The sequence below is a fragment of the Dendropsophus ebraccatus genome, chromosome 3, assembly GCF_027789765.1.
Source record: "Dendropsophus ebraccatus isolate aDenEbr1 chromosome 3, aDenEbr1.pat, whole genome shotgun sequence".
Taxonomy (NCBI): domain Eukaryota; kingdom Metazoa; phylum Chordata; class Amphibia; order Anura; family Hylidae; genus Dendropsophus; species Dendropsophus ebraccatus.
This window is the reverse complement of record NC_091456.1, coordinates 108525710-108553293: the sequence shown is the minus strand read 5'-3', so window position 1 is coordinate 108553293 and position 27584 is coordinate 108525710. Positions and strand designations below refer to the sequence as shown.

General features: G+C 39.9%; 1 protein-coding gene and 1 long non-coding RNA gene across 5 annotated transcripts in view; one reads left to right on the top strand and one right to left on the bottom strand.

The window, feature by feature from the left end:
- The window catches only part of CRTC1 (CREB regulated transcription coactivator 1), a 131029-nt gene extending 113556 nt beyond the window's left edge, over window positions 1-17473 (top strand). For all 4 annotated transcript variants that reach the window (XM_069962476.1, XM_069962475.1, XM_069962474.1 and 1 more), the window contains 3 exons: window positions 2081-2164; window positions 14769-14949; window positions 15037-17473. In XM_069962476.1, coding sequence (XP_069818577.1) covers window positions 2081-2164; window positions 14769-14949; window positions 15037-15248 — 477 coding nt within the window. In that variant the 3' untranslated portion in view covers window positions 15249-17473. The remainder of the gene's footprint in view (window positions 1-2080; window positions 2165-14768; window positions 14950-15036) is intronic.
- LOC138785958 (uncharacterized) lies at window positions 209-15205 on the bottom strand. Its single transcript, XR_011362173.1, has 3 exons — window positions 15077-15205; window positions 13294-13410; window positions 209-294 (listed from the first exon to the last, which is right to left on the bottom strand). It is a non-coding gene; the product is annotated as an uncharacterized lncRNA (long non-coding RNA).
- Window positions 17474-27584: the final 10111 nt, after the last annotated feature.

Genomic DNA, 27584 nt, shown 5'->3' with positions numbered 1-27584 from the left:
TAGAAGTTTCCTGACACTTGTTCTCGTCTGTATCTGTTGGTCTTGTGTTCCATCATTTGCTATAAAAAAAAAATAATTCCTTACCTGTTTCAAGTTGCCTTATAGGTGTATCAATAAAATGATCTTTGTCCATATTATTAAATACTGGTTGTATTTTATTTCATGCCTTTATAGTGGAAATTTACAATGCATTTGAGAAGTGTTCAAACCCTTTCACTTTTTTTTTATATTTTCTTGTTTTGTGGCCTTGTGCTAAAATCACAGATGCTGTTCGCCCATCATGCACTCAACAGCCTATAATAAGTGAAAACATAATGATAAATCATTGCCAATTTATAAAAAAAAACTCTGTTCATTTAAGTATTCACAGCCTTTACTCAGTACTTGTCAGTCAGTAGGCAGACTTTTGCAGTTGTCTAGTTGTCTCCCAGAGATGTTCTGTTGAGTTGAAGTCAGGACTCTGGCTGGGCCACTCAAGGACATTCATAGGGTTTTCCATAAGCTACTCGTGTGTTGTCTTGGCTGTGTGCTTAGTTTCATTGTTTTGTTTGAAAGGTGAACCTTTTAGCCCTACCATCATTTTTCATATTAGGGTTAGTCCTATGCAGGTGATGAGCAGTGTTGTCTTTTCTATTGCATTGAGGCCAGAAAGGTCAGTCTTGTTTTCATCAGACCAGATAATCTTGCTTCTCTTAGTCTGAGAGTCGGTTAGGGGCTTTTTAGCATTATTTATGCAAACTCCAATTTGGATTTTACAGAGGAAAGGCTTCTTTCTGGGCACTCTGAGGCCAGGTTGCAGTGACCTTGTGGAAAGTTTTTCCATTTGCAAATAGGATCTACGAAGATCAGCCACAGTGACCACGAGGTTTTTGGTGACCTTTCTTATCAAAGCCTTTACAGCCCAATTATATAATTACTGGTATTGAATGCAGATGGTTTGAGGCTTGGTTTATTTTTATTTATTTATGTTAGCACAAAGCCTCAACATAAAATTTGAGTAGGGTATGAAGACTTTCTAAATGCACTCTGTATGTAAAAGGAAGTAGTTTAATTAAAATATGTAAAATATCTCTAATAAAAAAACAAATATAGAACACAAAACACTTTATATAATCATATGTCACTCTATATTTGTTTTTTTCTTTGTAATATTTTCCAATGATATTTTACATATCTGTATATTGTCCTATTAATGATATGTGAGTTTTTGTTTGTCATCTTTGCCTAATGTATTTGAATTCCTGTTGGTAATCAAGCACCTGAGGAAGAGGCTTGTCTGGCCTGGAAACGCTTAATGATTTGCACTGTATGTTTTTATTGTTTTCATAAATTTTTATACTCTACACTTTTTGGGAGTAGCTACACCTGGAAAACCTGCTTATTTTAGGAGTGAAGGATTGCATCACTGTATCAATAAAGAACACTGTCTGTAAAGAAGGGGTGAATCAGTTAACTCTCCCTCCACACACAACTCCCCTGGGGGCCACAAACCTACTGGCACTAGTGCTGCTGGTATTAGTGGAGCAACAGCTATTGGTGAAGGGGTTAATTCAGAGGCTAGGGGGAAGCCGCTATTATGTGGACAGACTTCAGAGTAGAGCAGGATCACAGGCAGAGTTCATCGGGTAGCAGTGGGATTAAAATGAGAGTACTTTCTACCCAGTACAGTATTGGGGGGGGGGGGTGTCACAGAGGAGCTTTTATTAGGAAATATTGCCTTTTACCAAGTAACTTTTTTTTTTTAATTATAAGTTTCTCTTGCAATACACTCTGAAACCAAGTTACTTGTAATCCAAGATTGCACTGTACTTGCATAGTGTAACATGCACTGAATTTTGCTGAGACACTTAATCATTCCTATAAAATGTGTACATCATTTCTATAAAATGTGTTATGTTATTATGCATAATCGCATAATGAAATCTAGTGGAAATGTAGAAACTGTGCATCCCGGAAAATGTTGGCCACCAGTGTTTTAAACTGTATATAATTTTTTTTCTTAAAGCATTAATTCCAATCATTTTATATCCGCAATGTATGAAGAGCCATCACCAATTTGTTTTTTCTCCCCTTTTTATAGCATTCAATTTTAGGCAGTGTGTTTGGAGATTCATTTTATGACCAGCAGATGACTGCACGACAAACAAATGCTTTGTCCCACCAGGTATGTTGTAAAATAAAATGTGAATAAATATAATCAAGGAGATCTGTTACTTAAAGGGGTTGGCCACTTAATAGTAAAATTGCTCAGTGTATAGTATTAGTAAGTGTACTCATTGTATATACTGATGTCAGCTCCCTGTGTATTTCATAGAGCTAATATCAGACTCCCTTCCTCCATGCTCTGTGGTGTTTTTGTTCATAAGATTGCTGACATGGAGGAGCATGTGACCAGGCCCCGCCCCCCTGTGTCCACCACAGAGCCTGTATATGTCTATGGAGGACATAGTGGACGGGGTCTGGTCACATGCTCCTCCATGTCGGCCATTTTGTGGACTGAAACAAAACAGAGCAGGGCAGCCCAGCCTGGTGAAGGGGAGTCTGATTTTAACTCCATGAGGTACACAGGGAGCTGCTGTCAGTATATACAATGAGCACACTTACTAATACTCCTATTTTACTATAAAGTGGCCAACCCCTTTAAGTTTTGGTTATTACCAAAATTATCAACTGCCATTCTGCAGTAGTGCTTGTTAATGCATTCCATGATGTGCCCCTGTTGAAATCACTTGTTTTACTTTTAGGGATAAAATAAGTTCTAAAAACATCCAAGTACTACTTGCCAATAGTCAGCTGGTGGGTACTGCATTGGTAACTAGACATGGTGTCATCACTTTTAGCATTCTCACTCTGCATTGATTGATATCTTGCATGTCATATCAGTTCTGCTTATGTCAAACCATCATATAAAGAAAATTAAAATAAAATTAAAAGAAATATACAAGTGAATGACATGGTTTCTCTTGTTAAAATGCCACCAGTTAGACAAGTAAGCATTCAGTTCACAACTTTCAGTTGTGTTGGAAGCAGGAAATATAGGTATAAGGATCTGATGATTTTTAGAATGGATCAAATTTTAAAGGCTAGATCACTGGTTTAGGGATAAATTGAGGACCACAACACCAAAGGAATTCAACAGAGGGGAAACGTGGATGAACAATTTAGTCTATTCTTTGTGCTTTTAAAATATATAATAATCAATTTAATAGTGGGATAAAAAAAAGTCCCAAGGAGACCAAACAACTTCAAATGCATCTAGCTTGTTATTCAGAGATGCTGTAAAGTGATCGCATTTCCTTACCCCAAATACCAGGTCCAGTGACGTAGGTGGGAAAGGCTGTCTCCAATGCCTAGCTGTAAGAGTTTTAGCCGCCATTAGAATTTTTTGTATTAGCTTGGTAGGTGTTATTCCTAAGGTTTTAGGAGGGAGACTTAAAACAGGGGATGAACTTCTGAAAGGTAAAAGTAGTTCTGCAACCACCTGCCCAATAACTTATTATTGATGGGCATTCCTAACAAAATGTGGTAATATGAGTGTGATACCACCCCATAAGTAGTTTTTATTGGGTTTCTTTACACGTTGTGCAAATTGAAGATGTTAGAAAGACAGAGAGCACCGGCGGGCGCACATAGCGTAATACTGTATTGAAACTGTATAATAAAAAGGCACATAAGATGCCGCTCACCTATGGCGGACGAGCTCCGAGCCCAACACCGCCTTGCGCAGATTAGTAGAAGCCGTCTGCAGCCCGTTCTGGAGCTCCGGATGACCGGTAGAAGAATGCAGATTAGAGATCGCTGCGGGAGGTCCCAACAAGCAGAGTGACCAGGAATATCAGGCGCTGACCGGCTGTCCGTTTGCCACTCCCCAATGGATGATAGGAGACGCAGTTCAGGATAAAAGCACCTATTAGTAGATGGATTACGCATTTCAAGAACCTTCTCTTCATCAGATCCATAAAAAAATGTACACACAGTGGGGTTTAAATAGGTAAAATGGTGGGAAAAACAATTTGTGAAGTGAGCCCTGATTGGCTCCAGTGTAAAAACTACCACATGCAGTAAAACAAACAAATTCATCTTATAGCCTTCTGGCATATAGCATAAATAAGCTGTTATACACATTAAAATATAAAACATGATCTAAAACATAAATAGATCAAAGATAAAAACATTACAATCCTACACCCATTTTTAGAATTGTTACATTTAACATCACAACTGATATTGTTTCTAAATGTCAACGCTAATGTAGTGCAGTGGTCTGGTGTTTGGCTTGAGAGCCAGGAGTCTTGGATTCGAATCCTCTGATGGACTGTTGGTCAAATGATGGATTGTTGGTCAAATGGTTTTATATTTTCTCGAATGTGACTGGCTAAATTAAACTACAGACTAGAGCTGGGCGATATGGCCAAAAAATAAAATCTCGATTTTTTTTAAAAATTTTGGACGATTCTCGATTTTAATCTCGATTTTTTTTTTCCTTTTTGCTAAATAAACAGAATAGTTTTGTCCTTGCAGCATCAGATACTATTTTAATGACATTTGAGACAACTGTATTGCTTCTCACTGTAACAGTGCTCCCCTGTAGTAGACAAGCCCCCTGTGTGCCATTCTGGGCCCCCATATAGTATAGGAGATCTTCTTTGTGTGTTTAGTAGTGGAGGTATAGTGGATAAGGGGTGTAGTAGTAGTACAGGTAAAGATGAGGGGTGTAGTAGTACAGGTACAGATGAGGGCTGTAGTAGTAGTAGTACAGGTACAGATGAGGGGTGTAGTAGTAGTACAGGTACAGATGAGGGGTGTAGTAGTACAGGTACAGATGAGGGGTGTAGTAGTACAGGTACAGATGAGGGGTGTAGTAGTAGTACAGGTAAAGATGAGGGGTGCAGTAGTAGTACACGTATAGATGAGGGGTGCAGTAGTAGTACACGTATAGATGAGGGGTGTAGTAGTAGTACAGGTATAGATGAGGAGTGTAGTAGTAGTACAGGTACAGATGAGGGGTGTAGTAGTACAGGTACAGATGAGGGGTGTAGTAGTAGTACAGGTAAAGATGAGGGGTGTAGTACTAGTACACGTATAGATGAGGGGTGTAGTAGTAGTACAGGTATAGATGAGGAGTGTAGTAGTAGTAGTACAGGTACAGATGAGGGGTGTAGTAGTACAGGTACAGATGAGGGGTGTAGTAGTAGTACAGGTAAAGATGAGGGGTGTAGTAGTAGTACAGGTACAGATGAGGGATGTAGTAGTAGTAGTAGTAGTACAGGTATAGATGAGGGGTGTAGTAGTAGTACAGGTATAGATGAGGGGTGTAGTAGTAGTACAGGTAAAGATGAGGGGTGTAGTAGTAGTACAGGTATAGATGAGGGGTGTAGTAGTAGTACAGGTAAAGATGAGGGGTGTAGTAGTACAGGTACAGATGAGGGCTGTAGTAGTACAGGTATAGATGAGGGGTGTGGTAGTACAGGTATAGATGAGGGGTGTAGTAGTACAGGTAAAGATGATGGGTGTAGTAGTAGTAGTACAGGTATAGATGAGGGGTGTGGTAGTACAGGTATAGATGAGGGGTGTGGTAGTAGTACAGGTATAGATGAGGGGTGTAGTAGTAGTACAGGTATAGATGAGGGGTGTGGTAGTAGTACAGGTATAGATGAGGGGTGTGGTAGTAGTACAGGTATAGATGAGGGGTGTGGTAGTAGTACAGGTATAGATGAGGGGTGTGGTAGTACAGGTATAGATGAGGGGTGTAGTAGTAGTAGTACAGGTACAGATGAGGGGTGTAGTAGTAGTACAGGTATAGATGGGGTGTAGTAGTAGTAGTACAGGTATAGATGAGGGGTGTAGTAGTACAGGTACAGATGAGGGGTGTAGTAGTAGTACAGGTAAAGATGAGGGGTGTAGTAGTAGTACAGGTACAGATGAGGGATGTAGTAGTAGTAGTACAGGTATAGATGAGGAGTGTAGTAGTAGTAGTACAGGTACAGATGAGGGGTGTAGTAGTAGTACAGGTATAGATGAGGGGTGTAGTAGTAGTACAGGTAAAGATGAGGGGTGTAGTAGTAGTACAGGTATAGATGAGGGGTAATACAAGAAAAAGGGATTTAGACCAGCTCACCTTGCATGTGTGAACAAAATAAGTTCCAATGGTAGGGTGGGGGTTGGGTGCACGGATCCTGCGGCAGCAGCCAGGCTTGTGTTCACTACGGGACGGTAATAGAGGTATGAGATCCAGCACTCCCAGTGCGTGTAGATGAAAGAGTTCAAAGGACTAAAACATAACCTTTAATGGTAAGGACTAAAAATTGTAGTTAAAACCAACGCGTTTCGCGCAGCAGCGCTTAATCATGGTTACAACCATGATTAAGCGCTGCTGCGCGAAACGCGTTGGTTTTAACTACAATTTTTAGTCCTTACCATTAAAGGTTATGTTTTAGTCCTTTGAACTCTTTCATCTACACGCACTGGGAGTGCTGGATCTCATACCTCTATTACCGTCCCATAGATGAGGGGTGTAGTAGTAGTACAGGTAAAGATGAGGGGTGTAGTAGTACAGGTACAGATGAGGGCTGTAGTAGTACAGGTATAGATGAGGGGTGTGGTAGTACAGGTATAGATGAGGGGTGTAGTAGTACAGGTAAAGATGATGGGTGTAGTAGTAGTAGTACAGGTATAGATGAGGGGTGTGGTAGTACAGGTATAGATGAGGGGTGTGGTAGTAGTACAGGTATAGATGAGGGGTGTAGTAGTAGTACAGGTATAGATGAGGGGTGTGGTAGTAGTACAGGTATAGATGAGGGGTGTGGTAGTAGTACAGGTATAGATGAGGGGTGTGGTAGTACAGGTATAGATGAGGGGTGTAGTAGTACAGGTATAGATGAGGGGTGTAGTAGTAGTAGTACAGGTACAGATGAGGGGTGTAGTAGTAGTACAGGTATAGATGGGGTGTAGTAGTAGTAGTACAGGTATAGATGAGGGGTGTAGTAGTACAGGTACAGATGAGGGGTGTAGTAGTAGTACAGGTAAAGATGAGGGATGTAGTAGTAGTACAGGTACAGATGAGGGATGTAGTAGTAGTAGTAGTAGTACAGGTATAGATGAGGAGTGTAGTAGTAGTAGTACAGGTACAGATGAGGGGTGTAGTAGTAGTACAGGTATAGATGAGGGGTGTAGTAGTAGTACAGGTAAAGATGAGGGGTGTAGTAGTAGTACAGGTATAGATGAGGGGTGTAGTAGTAGTACAGGTAAAGATGAGGGGTGTAGTAGTACAGGTACAGATGAGGGCTGTAGTAGTACAGGTATAGATGAGGGGTGTGGTAGTACAGGTATAGATGAGGGGTGTAGTAGTACAGGTAAAGATGATGGGTGTAGTAGTAGTAGTACAGGTATAGATGAGGGGTGTGGTAGTACAGGTACAGATGAGGGGTGTGGTAGTAGTACAGGTATAGATGAGGGGTGTAGTAGTAGTACAGGTATAGATGAGGGGTGTGGTAGTAGTACAGGTATAGATGAGGGGTGTGGTAGTAGTACAGGTGTAGATGAGGGGTGTGGTAGTACAGGTATAGATGAGGGGTGTAGTAGTAGTAGTACAGGTACAGATGAGGGGTGTAGTAGTAGTACAGGTATAGATGGGGTGTAGTAGTAGTAGTAGTACATGTATAGATGAGGGGTGTAGTAGTACAGGTACAGATGAGGGGTGTAGTAGTAGTACAGGTATACATGAGGGGTGTAGTAGTAGTACAGGTATAGATGAGGGGTGTAGTAGTAGTACAGGTATAGATGAGGGGTGTAGTAGTAGTAGTACAGGTATACATGAGGGGTGTAGTAGTAGTACAGGTATACATGAGGGGTGTAATAGTAGTACAGGTATACATGAGGGGTGTAGTAGTAGTACAGGTATACATGAGGGGTGTAGTAGTAGTACAGGTATAGATGAGGGGTGTAGTAGTAGTAGTACAGGTATAGATGAGGGGTGTAGTAGTAGTACAGGTACAGATGAGGGGTGTAGTAGTAGTAGTAGTACAGGTATAGATGAGGGGTGTAGTAGTACAGGTATAGATGAGGGCTGTAGTAGTACAGGTATAGATGGGCAGCTAGGGGGGGATGGAGGGCGACTGGGGGTGACGGAGGGCGACTGGGGGTGACGGAGGGCGACTGGGGGTGACGGAGGGCGACTGGGGGTGACGGAGGGCGACTGGGGGTTACTGAAGGAGGAGTGGGGGTGATGGAGGGCGACTGGGGGTGATGGAGGGCGACTGGGGGTGATGGAGGGGGACTGGGAGTGATGGAGGGCGACTGGGGGAGATGGAGGGCGACTGGGGGAGATGGAGGGCGACTGGGGGAGATGGAGGGGGACTGGGGGAGATGGAGGGGGGCTGGGCAGCTGGGAATGATTGGGAAAGGAGTACACATAGCCCTCCTCCCCTCACCCCGGCCACACATGCAGGTCCCGGTCTCTGCAGGAGGCTGCAGGGACTGTAGTGGTGATAGCGTCGCTGCCATTACTGGAGCTGTACAGCAGGATCAGGGGTGAAGATCCTGCTGTACAGCTCCAGTAATGGCAGCGACGCTATCACCACTACAGTCCCTGCAGAGACCGGGACCTGCATGTGTGGCCGGGGTGAGGGGAGGAGGGCTATGTGTACAGCTGGGGAAGGTCGGTCGCGGCTCTGGGGGACTGCCGACCGACCTGCACCTCGCCGCACTTCCCGCCCGCCCGGCACCGCCACGCAGCGCCGCCCCCGCACTTCCCCCCGGCCGTAACCTGCACCTCATGCCCGACCGGCACCTCCACGCCGTGCTGCCCGCCCTCCATCTCCCGCCCGGCACCTGCACCTCCCGTCCGCCCGCCCGACTGACTCTCCGCGCTTCTCTGCCCGCAATGATTTTTTGTGAAAATCGAATTTACGATTTTCACAAAAAATCAAATCGATTCTAACCTTCTGGGCGAATTAATCGAATTAATTCGATTAATCGCCCAGCCCTACTACAGACTAATATTTTATTACAACTGTATTTGTATAAATGGAATTAGGGAATGATAGAAACAATAATAATTGGTTAAAAAGCCAACCTTTACAATATTTGCCCCTATGAATACTTGTACGGCTCCTGATGCGATTGTGATGCATTCAATGTCTGTATTGTACGGGGGCCGGAGAGGACCAGAATGAATGTGTTACTCTAGGGCTGGGTTCGCCTATATGTGAAAGAGTGTCAAAGCTACATATTCCCAAAGAGATGCTGGTCTAGTGGCAAGTGCATCATTTGGCCAACGAGGAAACTCAAGTTCAAATCCCGTTGGGGGGGATGAAGCACTCATTTGAATCAAGTTTTTATTCGAGTTAGATGCGTTTTAGTGAGTGTTAATTTGTCAATTCACGTGGAGGAGGAGGGGATTGGAGATGTCATTACGTTATTACTTCTGTTGCTTCGTTCAGCCCATTGGGCTGTAATCTATCCATAGAATAGATCCAGAACATCTCTTTTTTTACCAGGTTACTGTATCTGTTACAATTCACAGGTATTTGTTCGACCGGATATATTTTGAGGTCCATAAAATTACAATTGTGTTTCTCTAAAAAATGCCGCAAAACACTATTTTTTAGGAACCCTCTTTTGATGTTGGCTATATGGTTATTTAGCCTAAGATGTAGAGGTTGCGTGGTTCTTCCCACGTATTGTAAATTACATGTACACTCTCTATTATATAAATGACAAAATTTGAAGTGCAGGTCATTTTGTGTTTAATGTTGAACACTTTACCTTTCTTGTTGGAAAAGTTGGTTATACCTGTTTTAATTGAATCACAGCAGAGGCATCTAGTGGAATTACATTTATAAACTCCTTTTACATTTGATTCATTGCACACTGTTGCTGTATGCTTCCTAATTCGGCTTGGGGCTAGTATTCCTTTTAGATTCGGGGCTCTTCTGTATATGATTCTTGGTTTATTTGGAATTACTTTTTGTAATAATGGATCCAACTGTAATATGTGCCAATGTTTGGTCAGGATGTTTCTGAGATGTTGGTGATCCGTAGTGTAGGTGGTAATAAAGTTCATTGATGAATCCGATAGTCCAGGTGTCTTTCTTTTCTTCCTTTTGTGTAGTAAGGCATTCCTCCTGTGATGGGGTAGCAGCCTTCTTTGCTGCATTCTCAATTAGTCTCTTGGGGTAGCCCTTGGCTAGGAATCGGTCTTCAATGATTTTTGCTTGCTCACTATATTTGTTGTCTTTTGTGCAGTTTTTTCGTATCCTCCTGAATTGCTCGAAAGGGATGTTAACTTTCCAGCTTTTTGAATGGCTGCTTTGGAAGGAAAGGTAGCTGTTGGGATCGACTGATTTCAAATAGGTCGCAGTCAGAAATTTATTATTTTCATGGTATATTAACAGATTCAAAAACTAAATTTTCTCCTTTGAATAGTGGGGAACAAGATTAATACCCCAACTGTTAGTATTGAGATCTTTTACAAATTCATCGATTGCTGTGGTGTCACCTTCCCAAATGAAAAAAAGGTCATCTATATACCTTTTATATAGTCTCACATGTTGGGAGAATAAAGGATGATTGGTGATGAACAATTCCTCGAAGTGTCCCATGAACAGGTTAGCGTAGGCGGGTGCTGCCCTTGTCCCCATAGCAAATACCTGCGAATTGTAACAACAGATACAGTAACTTGGTAAAAAAAGAGATGTTCTGGATCTATTCTATGGATAGATTACAGCCCAATGGGCTGAACGAAGCAACAGAAGTAATAACGTAATGACATCTCCAATCCTCTCCTCCTCCACGTGAATTGATAAATTAACACTCACTAAAACGCATCTATATAACCAATAGGAACTATCTAACTCGAATAAAAACTTGATTCAAATGAGTGCTTCATCCCCCCGACGGGAATGCATCACAATCGCATCAGGAGCAATACAAGTATTCATAAGGGCAAATATTGTAACGGTTGGCTTTTTAACCATTTAGTATTGTTTCTATCATTCCCTAATTCCATTTATACAAATACAGTTGTAATAAAATATTAGTCTGTAGTTTAATTTAGTCAGTCACAATCGTGAAAATATAAACACTTTTGACCAACAGTCCATCATTTGACCAACAGTCCATCAGAGGATTCGAATCCAAGACTCCTGGCTCTCAAGCCAAACACCAGACCACTGCACTACATTAGCGTTGACATTTAGAAACAATATCAGTTGTGATGTTAAATGTAACAATTCTAAAAATGGTTGTAGGATTGTAATGTTTTTATCTTTGATCTATTTATGTTTTAGATCATGTTTTATATTTTAATGTGTATAACAGCTTATTTATGCTATATGCCAGAAGGCTATAAGATGAATTTGTTTGTTTTACTGCATGTGATAGTTTTTACACTGGAGCCAATCAGGGCTCACTTCACAAATTGTTTTTCCCACCATTTTACCTATTTAAACCCCACTGTGTGTACATTTTTTATGGATCTGATGAAGAGAAGGTTCTTGAAACGCGTAATCCATCTACTAATAAGTGCTTTTATCCTGAACTGCGTCTCCTATCATCCATTGGGGAGTGGCAAACGGACAGCCGGTCAGCGCCTGATATTCCTGGTCACTCTGCTTGTTGGGACCTCCCGCAGCGATCTCCAATCTAAATTGAAGATGTTGGCTCTCTGTCCTAGTTAATCCTCCAGTACTCCAGTGAAATACTCTTCACTAAAATACTCTCCCATCTATCCATATACAATATAACGATTTCCCGCACTATAATTGACCCGTGTAATAGGGCCCTGAGTTCGGAGGAAAAGGTCTTTTACCTATTCGAAATAGACCAGGGCTGGAAATGTCAGGTAAAGAGCTGAAGGGGGATATCAGCAGGTTTGTTTGACTGTTGCCAGAGCACTTCTTAAAGGGGAACTATAAGCTGGTTCAAGCAATCTCCGCAACGTGCTCAGGAAAGGGCAATATGCTAAAGAACGTTCTAAGGTGCAGATGGTGTTTTTTGCCTCCCTACTAGAGATGAGCGAACCTCGAACATGCTCGAGTCCATCCAAACCCAAGCATTCAGCATTTAATTAGCGGTGGCTGCTGAAGTAGGATAAAGCCCTAAGGCTATGTTTAAAACATGGATATAGTCATTGGCAATATCCATGTTTTCAAGACAACCTTAGAGCTGTATCCAACTTCAGCACCCCTGCTAATCAAATGCCAAACGCTGGGGTTCGGATGGACTCGAGCATACTCGAGGTTCGCTCATCTCTACTCACATACGGGCCAGCTATGTTTTTGCTGTTGACCACTAAGAGCTTGAAGTGGTCCCATATTACTGCCTTATGGGCCTCCCACAGAACCGCCTGAGATGTAACAGACCCTTCATTTTCTATAAAATAAAAAGCCAAAGAGATCCAAATAGAATCTCATATCTCTTGAGTTTTTAGCAGAGGACCATTTAGGTGCCAGTGGAATTGGATTCTGGGAAAAAGAACCAAGGCCAGGAGATAAGCATAGTGCCAGCTGCATTTTTAAGCAAACAAACAGTGGGGGTATTACTAGAAAGATAGTCTATTCACCTGCATGTTTAAACCCCTTGGTCGCAGAAATAGGAGTGTTGAGCAAATTTTAAATTAGCTGTTCCATCGTAATGCATGTCCTTCAGCCAGGGCCGTATACACAGTTGCTACTGCCCTAGGCACTAAACCTGAAGACGCTCCATCTTGGCCATTTCAGCCACATGCATTTCTCTACATGTACAAACATTGTCTGAATCTCGTTTTTCATGGTTTTTAACTGCTTAAAACATAAATTTCCACATAGAATCAGTGATTAGAGTAGTCTCCATATTGTCTGAAAGAATTCTGACCAAAGGATTGGTAGATTGGTAGGGAAAAGCTCCAGGCGTCACAGCCATACTAGACCCAGGAAACACCACCACACAAGACCTGATCATACCTCCACCTTCCCACCCCCTCACCCCCTCACCCCCTCAAAAAGTCACCAGATTTATGGCAAGTCTGAATGGGAGGTGGGAGACTAAAAAAATAAAAACAAAAAAAGTTGTTTTTTCCCCCCAGCTCCCTTGTGCTGCCCCCCCTGCAAGGTGCTGCCCTAGGCCCCCGACCACGGGTGCCTAGTGGTAAATGCGGCCCTGCCTGCAGGAACGCTATGTGTGCCTTTGAGAAGCATAACTCCTGCATTAATAATAATCTTTTGACATTCAAATTTAGCCCCTTCACTTTCAGTATAACCAGCTTAGCCATGGGGGACAATCAAGTGAAGGAAGCTCATAAGTAAAATAACTCACCGAAGCCGGGTGTTGCGTGGACTTAGTTTCATAGATCTAGCGATCATCATGGAAAACCAGATACACAGTTGTAAGATGCAAGGGACTCTTGGGTAGGATAGATCGGGAGAGGAAGGTCTGAGAAAACAAAGACAAAACTTAGAAACAACTAAACAAATGCATGTTGATATAATCATAAAGTTGGCCCTTGGCCATACATTCTTGCTACAGAGGCATGAGTCAGGGCAGTAGTCTTCATTATTGAGGAGTACTTAAGAATAATAACTTAATAAGCAAGAGCACGTAGGGCAGACGATCTGCCATCTAAGCGAGCCACCAATACAAAGGGAAAGTTCCATTGGTAAGTTGCTTAATTGTAAGATGAGTCAATATCATGCTGGCAGCGGGGAAACTCTTTGAATCGCCTTGGCACTGTAATCACAGAGCCACACGGCTGTACCATTGGTGACTAGTTTGGTGCTGAGGACCAGCCACATGCCTATATAAGGGTATTTTACATACCATTTTCAGGGGAGATGAGGATAGCTTATATGTATGGAAACAGTGCTGCGTGCTTTTTACTCTGTGTGTGTGTGTATAGTACATATAATCTCTATATAATAAAAATTATATATGCCATTTTGGTGGTGATTGGTTCCCTTTAAAAAAAAATATATAATATCAGTATATATTTCCATTATAAAGCACCTCAGCACTGACTTCTTTAATTCTTTTTATTATATTTAGTCTTAAACATTATGACATGTGGAAAGTCTGTGATTTAAAAACATACCCATTATCCTACATTCTGCTCTTAAATAAGAAACATTGGTTAATATTTAATACTGTGTGTATCACATTGCACTAAATTATTCAATACCCTGCAGCTGAGATCTGTGCTCCTTTCGTGTTGGAAGTAAATGAGACTTGGTCTTCCTTATGCATAATGCGTATCGCTTAATGGCTGTAGAAGGAAATACTAGATATTATAGCAGGACAAAATTATCTGGTGGCAGTACCCAGAAAGGTCATCAGAATTAGGGCTATTAGGTTTATTTAAAAAAAGACTGTTGTGGAGTGACCTAATGACTATAAATATCAGGGGGAGTACAAGGATCTCTGCCATGGTCTATTTATGCCCAGGACTACAACAAAAGGTCTGCACTCCGTGCAGCTGGTGGATACAGCCTAAGGAACGCCTGGAAAACTGGGATACAGCCTATGGCATAGGCTGTATCCCAGTTTTCTAGGCGTTCCATAGGAGTGCAGACCTTTTGTTGTAGTTCTGGGCATACATAGACCATGGCAGAGATCCTTGTACTCCCCGATATTTATAGTCATTAGGTCACTCCACAACACGGTGGATGGAGCCGGCAGACAGCTAAATGAACGGTAATATGCTTATCCTTTCCCTATGGACAATGTACCATTGCTAGGACTTTTCCAGGTGACAGTTTCACTTTAATGGCATATGATCTTTTTATTTTCTTGTGCAGCTTGAACAGTTTAACATGATTGAAAATGCAATCAGCTCCAACAGCCTTTACAGTCCTTGTTCGACCCTCAACTATTCTCAGGCCGCTATGATGGGACTTACGAGTAGTCACAGCAGTTTACAAGATTCTCAGCAGCTTAATTATGCCAGCCATAGCAACATACCGAACATCATCCTCACAGGTAAGCCATATGTATTGGCTTGAGTAATATGCAGTACAATCCAAATATTTTTTTTTTAACCTAATACATATGTTTGTAATTTTACAGTAACAGGGGAGTCTCCCCCAAGTCTATCAAAGGAACTTACCAGTACATTGGCTGGGGTTGGAGATGTAAGTTTTGACTCTGATTCACAGTTTCCCTTGGATGAACTGAAAATTGATCCCTTGACATTGGATGGACTGCATATGCTTAACGACCCAGATATGGTCTTGACTGACCCTGCCACAGAAGATACATTCAGAATGGACCGACTGTAGACAAAACACCTTCAAATTACAAAATATGCTGCCCCCCCTCCCCAGCTGAGCATAAAAGTTCAGCAGGTCAGCCATGTCTAAGGCAACTGCTGAGAGGTGTCGCTCTGTGATGTACAATGAGTAAAACCTTGTTGTCCCAAGCTTGCAGTGCTACAAATCCCTCATTGTGCAACATGTTTTAGATCTCGTAATTCACTCATTGCAGCGTGATGAAGGACTACACATGAAATCCCCACACTCGCCACCAAAGTTGTCCTCCGCAAAATGACATGAGCACCTACGCAGAATTTAGGGACTACTAGGAGAGCTGTATGGGAAGACTGTGGTCTTCACAAAATATATCCAATAATGCTGCATACAGAAAATAATCTGTGATGAACAGAAGGCCAGAACATAGGTTGTGATATAGTATTTTTTTTTATCAAAGATCCACCTTATGTTTGGGAATATGTGGTATGAATACATCTGACCATACTTATGTATTCATAAAGTAATTTGTGCTTTCCAGTGAAGGCGTTCTGTAGGGCAGTGCTATTTAGAGGATGAAAGTGATCTTCAGTGGAGATTTTCCTGTAGCTAATTCCATCTGATGCAAGCTTTTTCCTATTCCAGTCTTTTAAATTGTGTATTTAGTTGATTGTTTAGTTTTTTGGTCTCTTGACCTAGTTGCTGCAGGAAAAGGCCGGCAACAATTATGAGTACTGCTATTTAATTTTTCTAAAATATTTAAGTGTTTTACAGGTATGGATTGTTGTGATGCTTCATAATGCCAACTTTTTTTCTTAAACAAACTGGAAGCTGATTTCTGTAGAATACTAAAAAGGGAATGCTATGTAAATTTTACCAACAAACCTACTTATTCTAGAAAGGATGGACAAGCTATGGTTGTCATTTGCTTAATCTTTATAGTTCCATTCCACTGAATAATTGGTAATTACACAGTGACACAGAACTTACAGATTAATCACCATGTCAGTCTTGTTTTACTGCTGCTGGAAAGTGGTGTAGCGGCTTAATAGCTATCATCTTCCTCCCCTTTGTATGCTAATAACACCAACAAAGCATGTCCATGCATGTTTTATTGTTAAAAGAGGCCGGAAAAAAGGAATACCTGCCATTGAGTAGGTGTCTTTGCTGCAATGCTACACATTTTTTTTATACCAGCTCTCTTGTCTGCACTAAAGATGCAGCTTCATGTACAAATGATTACACAAAATATCACTGTCTTTGATATGTTTGAGGTGTAACTGTACACAATGCAGACAGGTTCTGTGATTTATGCACCATTTTACAATACAAAATGGTCTGAAAGCCTTCTACAGTGTGAAGCAAAATCTTACATTTCTGGAGACTAATGCCCGGAAAGGTTGCCAGCTTTGTAGACCTAAACCGTGGGAGGAGAAGTTTACGATTAATACTGGTGTGTATGCATTTCTCTGTAAATCCAAATAGTTAATACTAGCATTAAAACAAAAATTATATTGTCCACGTTAACTTGAGTTCAAACCCTTGAGCATTAATTTTATATATGCCTTAAGTGTTTAAGGCCCTTATTGCTAAACATAAAATGATCCTTTAAGTAACTACAGCTGGTTGCTGGTTATAAATGAAAGAGACTGTTTAAATATTTAGTCTAAAATGCTAATAGAAAAATTATATAAAAAAATTATTCAATGTGGAATCCAGTAATTTAGGAAATAAGAACTTTGTTTACATTATTTGTTTGCTTTTGTCTTATCCTTTAGTGTATCATTTGTTTGCAACATTTGATTTATATTTGGGCATGCCTTAAAGTGTTAGTATTGAATAAATTAACTTTTGACATGTCCGAAACAAAAGATTGCATCAGGTCTCACTCTTGATACCTGCTGCAAACCCAAGATCACAGCCAAGCAAAATGTGTGCGACAGCACACTTAGGCAAATTTAACTTATTCTGTTTATTATAGTGTATGGAGCAAATGATTTAATTTGGGGGCTGCCACATGCTTTACCCTGCTACACTCATAATCTCAGAGGGTCTTGGGAGTGACAATGTGCCAAAAGTTAATTTGACGCTAAAGCTTAAAAATCATTGTTCTGCAAACTTTCACAAACACAAGGCTACTGTTCAGTGAAACCTATGCTAAGGTGTTTACATGTTACCAGTAATTTATAAACTGAAAGTCCATCTTTATCAAAATGCTGACACTTTGGGGGAGATTTATCAAAGGGTGTAAAAGTTAGACTGGTGTAAACTCCCCACAGCAACCAATCACAGCTCCTCTTTCCTTTCACCAGAGCTGGAAACTGAGCTGTGATTGATTGCTGTGGGCAGTTTACACCAGTCTAACTTTTACACCCTTTGATAAATCTCCCCCTTTGTGCTCAAAGTCTGAATCCAAACTTCCCTCTCGAAGACTTTTCTTAGAATCTGCTACATATTCTGCCAGTCCCATTCCTCCTTGTTTACAGATAATATTGAATGACATCCATTTCACGCAAAGTCATTTTACCATGGCAAAACTGAGTACAGCTGTGGTGATTGTTTATCCATACTGATATTGTATCACACAGTAGTGAATGCCACCCAAAGTCAAATATTGCAAAATTTTTTTGTTTTGTTTTTTACATTTTTATAGGAAATTTAATGTTTTAAAATTTCCTTAGGTTCACAACTCTTCCTACAAGGACTCTTAATGTTTTGTTATGAAGACCCTAATCTTCAAAGTAGAAATGTAACATACTGAACTATATCACCACTAAATTGGTAAGCTTGGCCCCCCATGAGTGCTTGACAGGTCTGCTTTATGTACTGTTGCGTGACTAGTCATCATTGCAAATTACAAGAAATGTAAAAGAGTTTTCTTAGACAAATGAAGTAATAGCTAAAAAAACAACATACATTTTCATCTATTATTATTATTATTATCCACAGTACCATGTATATTTTATGTACATTTTCTTATTAGCCGCCTATTGTGATATGACCACATACTAGTTGCTGAACTTGTTTAAGTGTGCATACTGTAAAATACAAAGGACTGCTAAGTGTTCCACATAATGTTTTCAAGGTTACACTCCATTGGATGTATTGTACAGACACAGCATCAAAATAACCATGGCCCTGGCTGCATCTTTATGTTAGCATAAATGCAGACAAAACTTTTTATTTTTTTTATAAAAAAACAAACATATACAACTTCCATAGCACATTGTAATCTGTCCATTTTACAAAGTGACATTGCTTTCAGAATGCCTAGATATATGTATTATTTAATATTTTTGAACTATGCAGCTGTTAACAATATGGAAGAAAACCTTGAATTTTAACGCTGCTTGTGTTTTTGTCAAAGACTACATGAGACTAAAGCCAGCTTTTTTGTGTTATGCCATTAAATATATATGTATATTCGAAGTAAATTCCTTTATAAATGTGTTATCCATTGCCTACAGGCTGTAAACATAAGCCAATTTGTGTCAGCATTTACAATCCATTCTACTTTATACTAAATGAAAATGTACTTGGATATGAAGTAGCATTACTACTTAAGTATATGGCTAATATATCTAGTAAATTACTAAAGTAATAATGTACATAGCCTTCCATCCTGCAGGAAAAGATCACGGAGTGGTATCGATGAAATCAGAGTTCTTTTATTACCCTGTATACCAGATTGCAAGGCATCCCCTAATTGTTGGGGAGGCACTGCAGCACTGCAGGAGAAGCTTCATATTTTCTCTGACTGCAGCAATCTTTGGTTTAGCAACCATATTAACTTAAATGCTTATTTTAAAGTTATGCAGTTATTTGAAAAGGCTTCCCCCACAGATGATGAGGCCAGGGCATCCCTATAGTTTGTTGGGTGAGACTTCAGTATAAATTTTTTGAGAAGCCCTGCTGTATACCAAATGTTATGGGCCCATATGGTGAAAGTCTCGTACTTTTTGCTGTCAACAATAAGACTAGGTTCAAATTTAAAAAAAAAATACATTTCAAAATGTTAACAGAAAACAAGAATATTTTTAAGATGACATTTTTTAGGACTTAAAAGGATTGTCCAACAAAAAACTAGGGTTGTATTTAGTCTTGGCTGAAAATAAAAAACAAACACAGTGCTCAGTCCCAACTGAGCAACACTTTTCTTTTGACACACAAGGCTCCTCCTTGGCTAGTGACTGGTCATAGCAGTGACCCACCATTACAATTAATTAGCCGAGTGGGCACTTTCTGGAATTTCGAACAGCCCCTTAAAAGTCAGTTTCAAGTTTTATTGAGAGAAAAACTGAAATCAGACAGCATCTGTGTGCCCATGCTGTAACAAACTGTCACCATAGACTTTAATTGCACAAAAAAAGGGATCAGTAAAGATCCTGCTTAACACAAAGTTACAAAGGAAGAAGACAGCATTCTTATAGGACAAACAGAGATTGATAGGAACGTGTTATAGTAACCATTGAAAAGCTATGGATCCATTGGCTTAAAAAATAAATCGAATGTACAGTTTGAAAGGATACCCAAACATGATGTGAACATTAGTAATAGCTATAGTGTTTGTTGATAATTGCAACCTGAATTTACTAGCACCAACCTGAGAGCTATTAAATCTGGTTACAAATATCACAAAATGCCAAAGGCTGTCCCAAAACAGTTTTTATATAGCTGTGCAAAGTAGTGTTTTTTTGCTTGGGGTATATATATATATATATATATATATATATATATATATATATATATATATATATATATATATGACTTGCTGTTTATAGGCTATATGTTTATCTGTTTCCAGTATTATCCACTGCAGGTAGATCTAATAAAGCTAGATGATAAGCAAACCAGACCCTTAATGTTTCATTGATTAAACTTTTTGCTACTATAGGTTTTAGGACATTTTTCATCTCTAGTAGCCATGACAATTTGGGGACAGCACTCCATAGCGTAGATCCTAAGATAAAGAAAGGTACTAAATATGGGTTTGAAATGTGCAACTTGTATTTTTAGTCTATTATTACAATTTTGGGTATTTGCATCCATTCGTCCAGACCTGCACCTGTTTATCTTGAGACTTATGGGGAATTTGCATACTTTACAGATGCAAATGAAACTTTAATTAAAAAAAACTATATTACTCCCCTATACCTATATCTTTTCTGGCACCTTTCAAAAATACCACTAAGCACTTTACTTACTTGCACCTTCATGCAATCAAACAAATGTTATTAATAAATACTCAATTTAAAATTACAGCTAAAAGTATGACCCAAAAAAGATGACTAGATGCACAATACTTTCTAAACATAGATGTCTAAGCTATGCAAGGGTACAGGCATGATTCAGGCTCAAATCTTCATAGAACCATCTGAACTGTAGAAACAAACAATTAGGTTTTAGGCTATGTTCACAAACAATATTTTTTAACCCCAACCAGGAGTGGATTGAAAACACAGAAGAGCTATGTTCACACACTGTTGAAATTTAGTGGATAGCCGCCATTTAATGGCAAATACTTAACATTATTTTAAAACAACCGCTATTGTTTTGAAATAACAGTTGTTATTTGCTATTAAATGGCGGCCATCCACTAAATTTCAACATTGTGTGAACATAGCCCTTCTGTGTTTTCAATTCACTCCTGGTTGGGGTTGAAAAATACTGAGCAAAAATACTGTGTGGGAACATAGCCTAAAGCTAAAAATGTAGAAAAAGTTACATTCTATAAAATACAGAGAGTTCACAGTCTGAAAAGTAAGTACACTCGAAAACACACCCTTATATGTTTCCTGAAACCACATGACCTGGCAGTTATATTGTAAAAAGATGTAAAATTGACAAGCCACAAAATTTCCTTAAAGAATCCTTGTAATATTTAAACATAAACTATGAATGTGTTAAAAATATACACTGAACAGCCATAACACTAAAACTACTGACAGATAACGTGAATGACAATGATTATTCTATTAAAAGTCATTCATGTTGTATGGTGTTGAAGGCAGGAAATATGTGCAAACATAGAAGTGGGCGACTTTAATAACCACCAAATTGTGATGACTATGTCTGGGTCAGAGCATCTCTTAAAAGCCTTGGGATGCTTCCTATATGCATTGGTTACTACCTACGTAAAGGGAACCAATCACGTTAAAAATGGCTATTCAGCTCAGGAAGTGTGCTGATCACTCAGCACACTTCCCATACATGTTCTTATATTCCCCCATCCCTGCAAAGGAAAGCGTATAATCTTGATTTTAGATTGGCGCAATGTATGGTAATAACCCCCAAGTAGTCATTTGGGATTTGGGTTGTGGGAAGGTAGTCACTGTCTCCTAGGCGGTTCGGCGATGTAATCACACCCCTCTGAGCGTGAGGAGCGTGATTCAAACTCCAGTGAAGCTGTGACGTCCTCCGAAGGCGTGCTTTAGCATACGGCGGCGGGCTGATGTTCTCATCATGCCGCACATGCGCAGTACAGCAAGTCCCATTCTTTGCTGTAGGCGGTGTGATGAGAACGTTGGCGTGCCGCCGGGCACTACAGCACACCTCCTGAGGACGTCGCAGCTTCACTGGAGTTTGAATCATGCCCATCTGGGCGTGATTACATCGCTGAACCGCCCAGGAAACCGTGACTACCTTCCCACAGACAAAGGCCCAGATGACTACTTGGAAGTGATTACCATACAGCACACTAATCTATAAAAGTAAGATTATAAGTTTTCATTTGCAGGGATTTGGGGGATATAAGGATATGTATGGGAAGTGTGCTGAATGATTTATCAGCACACTTCCTGAGCTGAGTAGCCATTTTTAACGTGATTGGTTCCCTTTAAAATGGTAAACAACTGGTAAACCAGCAGCTTGTTTGTGAGCACCCAAGACTTGTCAAAGGTTGTTGCCAGCAAAAGCTAGCTGTCTGATCCCACAGAAGTGCCACTTTAGCGTTAAAACATTCAAGGCATTGTAGCTTGCTGCATAATGGCCTTCATAGCCATAGAACACCCTTAGAGTGCCCGTGCTTATCCCTTTCCTGTTACATTGATCATGTGGTAGAGGGTGGCCTGGTCTAATGATTCAGACTTTCTTTTACATCCATGTGGAGGCAGATTGATATTCTGGACAATGTACTGCTGGGAAACTTTGGGTCCCAGCATTTATGTTGACACATACCACCCACCTCCACATTGTTGCAGACCAAGTGCACCTCTTCATGAAAGTGGTATTCCCTAATGTCAGTAGCCTTTTCAGCAGGTTAATTACCCCACCACACTATAAAACTGTTCAGATCTTAGTCCGACTGGGCTTCTGTGAGATGTGCTGGGAAAAAAAGTCCAATCAATGGAGGTATCATCTAGTAACTTACAGGATTTTAAGGGTCTGCTGCAAATTTAATGGTGTCAGATAGTACATGACATTTCAGAGTTCTTTTGGAGTACATACCTCCAAAGGCTTAGAGTGTTGTGGAGGTCCAAGGGAGCCCTGCAAATAGGCTTGGTATGATGGCAGTGACTGTTTAAGGTTATGGCTGATTGGGGTATACAGTTAATACATATTACATATGTCAGCCTTCACAGGTGTGTGTTAAAGAAAGTCCAAAAACACAATAATGCAACAACCAATTTTTGAATGCTCACTTGTTGACACTCCCAAGTTGAGAATTATTTATGTATATTAATTTCCATCCCCTTATACAATGGTTAATCATAGTCAATATTTGTAAATCCCTAAACTTCAACTAATCTAGTTCTGGTAGCGTTGCAACCATATAATTCAGTTGGAGTAAAATTCAGTCCTACAAATAAAATTATTTTGACATTTGCTACAGTGTAGTAAAGCTGCAGTTAGCTGTGTAACCTAAAATAAGGGTCTTAAAGGGGAACTATGAGCAGGTTAGTTGGATCTAACCTAATAGCTCCCTATTTCACATGGAACACTGAGGATGAAGCTGTGTCTTCGTATGCTGTTTTAATGTAGCCCTCTGTCCGGTTAGGCTGTTTGGTCGACTGATTAGCTGAGAGATTATCTGCCAAAGATTTGAAGCCAAAGCCAGGAACAGACTATAAACAGAGATCAGGTTATAATGGAAAGCCTGAGATTTCTCCTCTTTTTAAATCCAATCCTGGCTTTGGCTTCAAATCTTTGGCAGATAATCTGTCAGATAATCTTTCTGTGTAAATGGACCCTATGCATCTCTCGTTCTAAGGGCTTGTGAACACAGCTGTTATATGACATCCTAAATGGAGGGGGTTTTTAGTTTTATGCAGGAAAGAGTTACGCTCTATTGGGTGCCATATTAAAGAGCTATTCTACCATGTGCACAGCTTATAGGGAAGAATAACTATATAGTTTGGAGCCACAGAGATTCCATGTGCCTGAGATTGAAAGTATAGAGGTTCTCTTTTCCCAGAACTATACTAGTTTACTAGGGATCATTAGCAATTCTCTAGTACAGTGGTACCTCGGATTACGAGTAACTTGGTTTACGAGTGTTTTGAAAGACGAGCTCAGGCTTTTTAAAAATTGTGACTCGTTTAATGAGCATTGCTTCGTAATACAAGCAGCTCCCGCTGTGCCTGTATCCTAATCCTGTGTGTTCTGCACGCCCTCTACACTGTTTAATCACACTCCGGGGCTGCTGCCTGCCTCTCACATACACATTGCACAGCACTCCCGCCATTACAGTGTCCCAGGAGCTTGTCAGCTTGTACTGGTGTGTGGAGGGCCGGCAGCGTGCTTGTGTGCAGGTACCTGACTCCCCCCATCATGTCCCTCCTCTGCTGGGTCTGCCTTGTTCCTCTGTGATCCTCCAGTGTCTGCTTCCAGCTCTGCCTCTAGTGGTGAAGGGGCGTGTATGCACAGCAGCGTGCTGCAGCAGGAAGCAGAGAGCCCGGCCAGGTTATTAACCCTTGCAGCACCCTTGTAATGGTACATGGACCTGGTCTGTGTGTCTGTCATTTTATTGCAGCAGCCCTAGGAAGGATTTGGTGGGGTGGGGGGCTGTAATGCAGCAGGGCTGATGAGTTTCTTAACCCCTGCTGCACCCTCATCTGGACCACTATGTATAAGAGGTGGGGGGATGATGTTGCAGCACCCCCTCTGAAGGATTTGGATGCACTTGTGGAGTCACAAATCCTTACAGTGCAGGCAGAGAAATGTATTTAAAGTTGTCTCTGCCCTGTATTCTCTGGCCAGTTTCAGCTTCCTAAAGACACCCTAAACAACTTAACCCTTGCAATCCTGCTGGTGTGTACTGTGCATATAATCAAGGGATAAACTATACTGGTACACAGTGATATTTTGGGGTGTGAAACCAATTGTCTGCATTTCAATGATTTCTTATGGGAAAACTTGCTTTGGTTTAAGAGTGGATTTGGTCCCGGAACGAATTATGCTTGTAAACCCAGGCACCACTGTATATACTTATTGTTAAATAAGGAATAGTTTATAATGCATTGTACATCAGAAGGTTAACAGAGGGGATTTCCCAAAGGCATACTTTCAGATGTCACTATTAAAGATAAGCAGATTTACAGTTATGTCCGAACTTCAATGTCAAAGTGCCAGTCAGTTGGTTTTGCTTGAAAAAGTAGTGCCGCTTCCACCTTGAATAAAAAAAAAAAATGCATACCAACATATCCCCAACAGTGATCATGGGGTTGCTCTCTAGATTTATTTTATACACTAGGCGGGGGTAATTTATAAAGAGCTTTGCACCTATTTTTAAGTGAATAATTGGATTTTTCAACCATTTTTGAAACAGTACTCGACGGGTGAATATTTTTTAGATGCAACTTTTATTTTTTATTTACCTGTTTTTACTATTCACCCAAAAGTTCCAATAATCCGTGAATTTATCATTTGTGACTTTTTAAAAAGTCGCACAAACAGGTGCAGCCCTACCTCTGGTCAGTACCAGGTGAATATTATGGCACTTTTTCTGCAACTTTTTTTTGCAACTTTTTACTTACATACATTCACTATGGAAATGCTACATTTTAATGAATTGGTCACAAGATTATTGGAACAAAATATACATCAATTCGAGTAGTCACATACATTAGACTCTTTAGTAAATGTCCCCCCCAGGAGCTTTCTCATTAAAGGGGTTGTCCAGTGAAAATCTTTTTCTTTCAAATCAACTGGTGTCAGAAAGTTAGATAGATTTGTAATTTACTTCTATTAAAAAAATCTCAAGCCTTCCCATACGTATCAGCTACAATATGTCATGCAGGAAATGTTTTATTTTCAGTCTGACACAGTGCTCTCATGACATCTCTGGCCGAGACAGAAGCAGTAGAGGTTTTTCTATAGGGATTCATAGAAAATCAAGATGTCAGCAGAGAGCAGTGTCAGACTAAAAAAAAACATGTCCTGCATGACATACAGCAGCTGATAAGTATGGGAAGACTTGAGATTTTTTAATAGAAGTAAATTACAAATCCATATAACTTTCTGATATAAGTTGATCTGAAAGAAGAAGATTTTCGCTGGATAAACCCTTTAAATGTACCCTGCAAATACCATGAATAGTATGAATCTACTTGTACTTGTAAACCACTGGCAGGGCAGCCACATGAAATCTGAACAACAATATTGACCTGTCATAAAAAATAACTGTCATTAGGCATGTCAAAAGTTATTGATCACAGCAGGTCTACGAGCAGTGAGACACGCTGTGATTGTAAGATATAGCCAGGGAGAGAGAAAAGCACAATTCACTGCCCCGCCGTATCTCCATAACGGCCAATTCTGAAAATGTAAGTATGCGGCTACATTTTCAGAATGAGTTGCTGGCCAGGGAGCGGATCACACTGCTGCTGCACTCTGATCAGCTATATCAGTAGTGAGACCCACTGCAATCAATAACTTTTGACATGTCTGATGACGTCAAAAATTATTTCTAATGAAAGTGGCTCTTTAATAAAAATTTAAAATATTTATTTCTTACTAGATGATACTACACAGTGAAGATCTGTCAGTGATTTTATAAACATTAGTTTGTAAGGTGCCATCTTCTTTCTAGCTTTGGTATTAATACTATGGTGAGAGTAAAAAAAAATTGCAGTCGTGTGTTCTGTCTTGTTTTCCATTGTATTTATTGGTAGCTTCTCTATTTGTACAGAATTATCAACATCATTCATATTCCCTACTGTTAATATACTTTACCAGTCTTTTCACTAACCCCTTATAAAACTATTTATTGAATATAATCTTTGGAACAAGTCTGAACAGTGGGAGTGGCATAAGTGCCAATCTGCCTAGTGGATGGGCAGTAAAAATAAATTTTTTGGTTCGCAAAAGAAAACTATTTGTCAATAGAGCTACATGAGCAGTCCTATTGTGTTTGTAACCTTCAGGATTACCATCTGAGGTGCCTCTAGAGGCTGTGTGGTGCCTTGTATATTGTTATATTATCAGGCCAAGATAACTAATGTCAAATTCTAAGTATGTATAAGAAAATATATATTATTGTAACCTAATTTTGGAGACATCACTGTTAACTGTTACTCTCGCATTGTATAAAGTATATTTTCTACAACACAGTTTCAAATTATTTTTGTCTGGACATATGCTGCTTTAACATTTTGCATTTCATGTTTTTGGTTTTCTTTTCAGGGTTAATGGGTGTTATGGGTTAAAATTAAGACTGTTGTGTATGCTTACATTTGGAAAACTTAATGGTATCCTCATAGCTGAAGTATACCTAAACTTAAAACTGTGATTTCATATAAAACTGCAAATATAGTAATTAACTAATGGCATGAGTGGTGACAAAAGAAAGCTTCTTTATATAGAAATGTGCATAATGAGTACAAAAATAAAAATATTGTATGCTGCGTGCATGAAAACCATGCATAGGCACCAGAGACAGAGTGTCAGCGATTATTATGTGCTGCAAGTGCATGCTAATAGTTATTTTCCAATAATTTCTTATATATGTATAAGTCACAAGTTTAGGTATGTATTGCCATTTTTTTTTCTTAACCATCATTGTGTGCCTGTAGTTCCAGCACATTATGTAATGTATCCATTATACACTAAATCACTGGCGTATTACTACCCTAGGGAATCTGGTTAACATGCTTTCCTTTTCCACCACATAGTATGTCTTAAATGTACCAAATTGCAGAACTGTATAAAATGTATTTCTTTAAGAGACTATATATAAAAAAAGAAAAATCCACTCAAACCAGCATGGTACAAATTATCCAACTGTACAATGAAAAATACAAAAGGTCTGAATAAAAATTCTAAATATTGAATGTGGATGTGTGGATGAAAATATTATTTCCTTTGGCTATGAGCCTGTCACTGTGAGTCTGAAATGAAAGATTTCTTGTTTTATATGTTTGTTTAAAAGAA